We start from the raw sequence: 6,232 nt of genomic DNA, 5'->3' as shown, positions 1-6,232 counted from the left end.
AAATTTCATGTTTTCGTTGGACGCATTTACCTTCAAGCTTTTGGAATGGCACATCCACTTGTTTTGGGTTCTTGGATCTTGACTTTTAAGAATCACTGTCCCATATATAATGTTCTTTTTCTTGTTCTAGTATCGGAATTTGGGAGTTCGGGTTTGACTAAGTTTTGTTTCCACCGATAAAGTATTAAAGTCCTTTATAGTAAGAAATGGTCCCTGTACTTTCTGTTTTTTCAAAAACTCTCAAGGCTTTCCACTGTTTTCTTCCACTTCCAGAAGCCACCATAAATCTTTCAGCTTTTCAGAGACATGCCCAAAACTTTTCTTTAATTACATAAAGTCTCCAAACTTTCATATAAGTTCGAAAAGTGCCACAAAAGTTTGTACAAAGCTAAAAGTTAAAACTATGCTTTCTGATGCTTTTTTTTGTGTCCGAGACGCATGATCTTTTTTATTGGTGACACTCTACAATAACGTTCATAAATTAGTGTCACTCAACCGTTAAATACATAAAATAACACATGAAAACGAGTATTAAATACTATTTAACACAAACTTTTACTATGTGGGTCGGCTTTTGTGCGTATCAAATTGTCACGGCCCCCAACCCACCCTGTACGGAGTCGGGGTCCGCGGTGCAGATTTCAGTGGTACCCGTTTTAATTTATGCGACAGCGGAAGTCTTTTTACAACAGGATCTTTTCACCGTAAAATGCTCGTTTAATATATTACACAAAGTTTAAGGGATAAATCCCATAATTTACAATAAGTGGATTTCACACAGAAATCTTTATTTTTCAGAACACGTTTTATTGGTTTATTTACACTGAGCCACTTCTCTGAGCTTAATAGTGCTTTACTGCACTTTTCCTGGATCACACAGATCACCTGAAACATGTTTGAAAAAGGTTTTGTCAGCGGGGAAATACTGAGTGAATCATTCTGTTTTCTAAAACGACCCATTAGTTATAATTTACAGTATTAAGAGCGATTACAATGTTTCTATCAACCAATTATCAAGAATGGGTATTTGTCACTCGATTCATTTCTGTGACTGTGGTTATACCACCCCGTTGCCCTAATAGTGACGGTGTACTCACACAGAGTAATAATTACTCACATAGAGTAATATTCACTCACATAGAGTGATAAAAATAGTAATGTGCACAATACCCCACATACCAGCTGTAATTTGGTGATTACAAAGACTTAATCCCTGTAATTATAACCTTGAAAATAATTTGAGGTATTGTAATACTTACTCACAAACGGTGAGAAAACAATTTAAAAAGGAGAATGACTCACATTGCAGATTAACGAGCAATAGATATAAGCCTACTGATTAGCCTTGATTATACCTAGTTTTAACACAATGTACACACAGACAGGTTAGTAACTAATACAGCAATTACGTCAATTCACGAGATTAAACCCTCACAACGATTAATCAGTGCAATACTCGATAATTCAGTCGGATTCACAACGAATAACAGAGCATAGTCCGAATTCGAACAGCACTCAAATATTCAAGTCGAAATCACGACGAATAATCAAAGTACAAGCTCAATTGAGCAGCACCCGGACTATCGTTGGATAGTTATAATCGATCGGACGTTGAATCGTAATAGCGATCGAGTTATTACCCTGATTGCGGCAGCGTTTCGATAATTAGTGTGTGTGTGTTGGACTGTGTTGCTTATAACTCGACGTATATTATGAATTTTAACGTCGAACGAACACCTGAATTCAAGTCCCAACCCCCTCTATTTATACTGAAAATTTGACTCCCCCGCGTGTCGCGACAGGGAGACCTGGTCCTGTCGCGTGTCGCGACGGGTAACAATTTAGGGTAGGGTAGGTTCGTGTCCCAGTAGCTTGGATGAGTTGTTAATCAACGAAAATTTTACTTCTCCAGCAAGTATTTCAAGATAAATGTCCAATAGGGTTTAACCCCCCTGAGTTTTAGGGGCCCTGATCCTAATTCCGATTGTTATGAAAATTTTAGGGTTTATGCGGAATTACTTGGGTTTCTCAATTAGGGTTTCCTTATTACTTAATTACCATCCTAATTATGGATTTTAGTGACAGTTGTTACACAAATGAGCTACTTTTTTTTTTTGAATAACTTGGAAGTCCAATGCAAGTGAGAAAATCATAAAATTGAGCAATTTGAGCACATAACTTATCCTTTAAAATTTTCTTAGGTAAACATTTACTTCAACAACAACTGTATTCAGTTACATTGTTTGTATGATTCTTTTGCAGTTTTTTTACTGTTTAATTTTACAAGATTTGCGTAGTTGACGATGTGTAGTATAAAGTGATTATTAAATGTTATGTTAGTGAAAAAGACATACATATATCGCGATCAGTGTTGTAAAAATCGGAATTAATCGGCGTCTAGGCGCTAGTCGGGCGTTAACTGATTAATTTTGAGCTAGTCGGACCATTAGTCGGCCCAAGTCGGTCCTAGTCGGTGCAAGGCGGCCCAAATCGGCCCAAGTCGGCCAAATCGTTTATAGTCGGCCCACTCTTTTTTAGTTTAAATCTGGCCCAAACAAATGTTTTTAACCATTAAATACATGACCCAAGTTGTTTAGTGACAACCTGGCCCAAAAAAACATGTTTTAAGCCATTAAAACATATTCCATAATGTCATAACTGATGTGTTGATGTTTGAATATTTAAATACTAAACTTGCTATGTTTTAAACTTCGTTGTTTAAATTTTGAACTAATTTTAAGTATTATATTGATATTAATGTGTGTATTGAATGTTTAAATACTTGATTTGTTATGTTTTAAACTTATAGTTGTTTGAATTTTGAACTATTTTTAAGTATTATATTTTGATATTAATGTATGTGTATATATATAAATTTAAAAATTATATATATAAATTCCGATCCGATTAATCCCGATTAATCCTGATTAATCCCGATTAATCCCTAGTCAGTACTCCACTGCCCGACTGACGCCTAGCGATCTCTACAACACTGATCGCGATTACTACATGCATTTGCTAATAGTGTTTGTTAACGACTGATTAGTTGACAGTGTATAGTAAAATCTGATTTGTAAATGTTTTGTTGATGAAATACATATACTTATATTATGATTTTGCATGTATTTGTTGATTGGCTATATTGTTTCCAGTGTTTATAGTGTGTATGTTAGCCTAGATGAAGTTTACATCTTTTTCTTGTTATATTACAGCATTGGCTGACTTTAATGCTTTATATTAAATTGTAGAGTCATTTACCAGCAACGTATATCAATGTCCTAATGGCACAAGGTATTGGACACTAAATGTACCTCCCAATTTCAAGCCATATGTTGGAGCCAGATTTCGGACTATAGATGAAGCAATATATTGTTATGTATGAGCAGTATGTAGAGAGGGCTGAATTTTCTACTCATTCGAAAACTTCAAAGAAAGTACAACATAAATAAACATGCAGCTGTGACTTTACGTTAAAAAATGTGTTTGATTTATTCTAAAAAAAAATCATACGGATTATTAGTATAGTAGTAAAGACATAATAATTTATAAATTGTAATATCACCAAAGTACAACATAAATAAATAATTCATAGGTTATCAACTAAAAGGGTTTATGAGTATATATGACATATGATACAGTTGGCTAAAAATAAAAAAAAAATAATAATCAGATAATTGCTTAAACAATAAACAAATCCTTTTGATACGATATAATAATGATAATAATAATGATAATAATACTAAATATTAATATAATAAATTAATAATATTCTTATTAATAAATTAATATAATTCATAACACATCTTAAAAAAATGCATTACGGTTATTAATTATAATATTAGATACCCATTAAAATTATTTTAAAACTAATTATTATATGAATTATATTTAACTAATATTATTATCAAATAAAAAAAAGGAATGTCATATGGGATTCTTTAGAATACTTTTAGAATTAGACTAAAAAGAGTTTGTCTGAACGTTTAGGTTATGTGTAATGGGGCGCGAGCATGGGCCATAGCGCCGCCCACACCGCCCCCCGGGGCGCCATGACCAAAAAAAATTAATGGCGTGAAATATATCGCGGCGCGAGCATGGAGAACTTTTTAAATTATGACCGTTACAAACGGTCAAATTCAATAAAAAAAAAATTAATTTCTTTTTCAACTTTACTTTTAAAATCATTCTCATCTCTTTATTTTTTTACCATACACATTCAAACCTTCTCATTTCTCCCAAATTTTTTTACAATTCTTGATATTTTATACAATGAATCCATTCAACCGGGGCTTCATTCCTCCCCGATCTAGTGCGGACCCAAACCAAAGTGGCAATCCTACTCGTCCCGTGGCACCGGTTCCCACTAGACCCAACCCTTTCGGCTCCGGTTTTCTCGATTACAATCAACAAAGTCCCGGGTTCATGAATCTTTTGAACCAACCGCTATCATGGGACCCTAATCTCTACGGGTGGAACCGAAGTCAAAACACGGATGGGATGGGGTCGTCTCAAGCGTTTGGGTCGGCTTAAGCTTTCGGCTCCCCACTACACGAACCCGATGTTGTTCCGGAGACGCAACCCGAGGTACCGGATACGCAACCGGAGACGCAAAAAGGAAAAGGAAAAGCAAAACGGGCACATAAAAAGAAAGTGGAAACCAACACCCGAACGAAAAAAAATGTGCAAACGTGGGAGCCCGAAGAGGAGTATGCGTTAACCCGCGCTTTCATCGATGTTTCGGAGGACCCGGTCATAGGTATGTTTATTTTTTTTCTGTTTTTAAATTTTTTTTCTGTTTTTTTTATTTTCGGTTTTTTATTTTCTGCTTTTTATTTTCAGGTTTTTATTTATTTTGTGTTTTTTTTATTTTCAGTTTTTTGTTTTTTATTTTCTGTTTTATAATTTCTTTTCTGTTTTTTTTATTATTTTCTGTTTTTTTATTATTTTCAGGTTTTTGTTTTTAATTTTCTGTTTTTTATTTTCTGTTATTTATTTTCTGTTTTTTTATTATTTTCTGTTTTTTAATTATTTTCTGTTTTTTAATTTTTTTCTGTTTTTTATTATTTTCAGTTTTTATTTTTTAAATTTTGAACTAACATTTTATATTGTTTTGTGTGTAGCAAACAATCAAAGTAAAACCGTATTTTGGAACCGAATACGAGAACTCTTTTTCGAGCTCATGGGTAGAGGAGAGGAATACCGCCTACCGGACTCTATATCGGGGAAGTGGACCGATATAAACAAGAAGTGCACAAACTTTCAAACCGTGTACCAACGCTTGTATTCCGGATGGAAAAGTGGAAGTAGCGATGAAGACATTACGCAAGAGGCATTGGTCGAGTATACGAACGCTAATGGCCATTTCCCGTACATGAAGTGTTGGCAAATCCTTCGCCATAGCCCCAAATGGGCCATCGTAACTACTCCTAGTGGTCGTTCGGGAAATACACGGCCATCAAAGAGGTCCAAAACAAACGAGTCGGGTGAACCCGAAACGCCAACCTCCGATGCTCGAAACATCGGCTTGAACGAGGATATTCCGGATGACGAGCCGGTGGAGGAGCTACCAAGACCGCCCGGAAGAAAAAGCCGGGCGAAAAAACCCGAGTCGTCGTCGATGTCTATGGGAACGGATATGAGTCACGCATTTTCGGAGATAAACAAGCGGCTTCAAGACATACACGAACTCGGTAACAAACGTTTGGAGGAGAACGAAAAAGTTACGGAGATTATGCGGGATCGACAATGGGCTCACGACTTTGACTTATACTCCAAACCGCATGACCACTTAACGGGAAAAGCTTTGAAAATGGCGTTGGCACAAAAGGAGCGGATTGAAAAAAAATATAATCTTTGATTGTGTAATTTTTTTTTATGCTAGTTTAATGTTTTTTTTTCTAGTTTCATGTTTTTTTTTATTTTATTGTACTTTTTTTATTTAATGAAATGAATTTTATTTTTAAAAAACTTACAAAATGAATTAAAAAAATAAAAATTAAAAAATGAGTAATGATTACACAGGGGTTTTATGACTACGGCCTCAAATTACATAACGCCCCATAAAGCCCCGGGGTAACGTGGCATACCACATGTCACGTAACGCCCCTAAAAGGGCTTTATGACTACACATGCCCTTATTATTCAAAATTTTACAATTTTTAGAAGCATAAGATGCAAGCAATTAAAATATCATTGTGAATTGTCCTTAAAAAAATTACATGATGACCCCTTC

At 34.9% G+C, this 6,232-nt stretch overlaps 1 protein-coding gene across 1 annotated transcript; it reads left to right on the top strand.

Moving 5' to 3' along the window:
* Window positions 1-4,269: 4,269 nt before the first annotated feature.
* LOC110903304 (glutathione S-transferase T3-like) lies at window positions 4,270-5,903 on the top strand. Its single transcript, XM_022149337.2, has 3 exons — window positions 4,270-4,480; window positions 4,532-4,756; window positions 5,121-5,903. Exons 1-3 carry the CDS (start codon window positions 4,270-4,272, stop codon window positions 5,855-5,857), a joined length of 1,173 nt encoding a protein of 390 aa, XP_022005029.2. The 3' UTR covers window positions 5,858-5,903.
* Window positions 5,904-6,232: the final 329 nt, after the last annotated feature.

This window comes from Helianthus annuus, chromosome 13 (assembly GCF_002127325.2).
Source record: "Helianthus annuus cultivar XRQ/B chromosome 13, HanXRQr2.0-SUNRISE, whole genome shotgun sequence".
Taxonomy (NCBI): Eukaryota; Viridiplantae; Streptophyta; class Magnoliopsida; order Asterales; family Asteraceae; genus Helianthus; species Helianthus annuus.
Note: the sequence above shows the minus strand (reverse complement) of the source record. Positions and strands in the feature narration are given on the sequence as shown.

Excerpts from the sequence above, each read along its gene's own strand:
- LOC110903304 (XM_022149337.2), top strand. The coding sequence starts at position 4,270 with ATGAATCCATTCAACCGGGGCTTCATTCCTCCCCGATCTAGTGCGGAC. Across the intron at positions 4,481-4,531 it reads TCTCTACGGGTGGAACCGAA|CTTTCGGCTCCCCACTACAC; the intron begins GTCAAAACACGG and ends GGTCGGCTTAAG. Across the intron at positions 4,757-5,120 it reads TTCGGAGGACCCGGTCATAG|CAAACAATCAAAGTAAAACC; the intron begins GTATGTTTATTT and ends TTTTGTGTGTAG.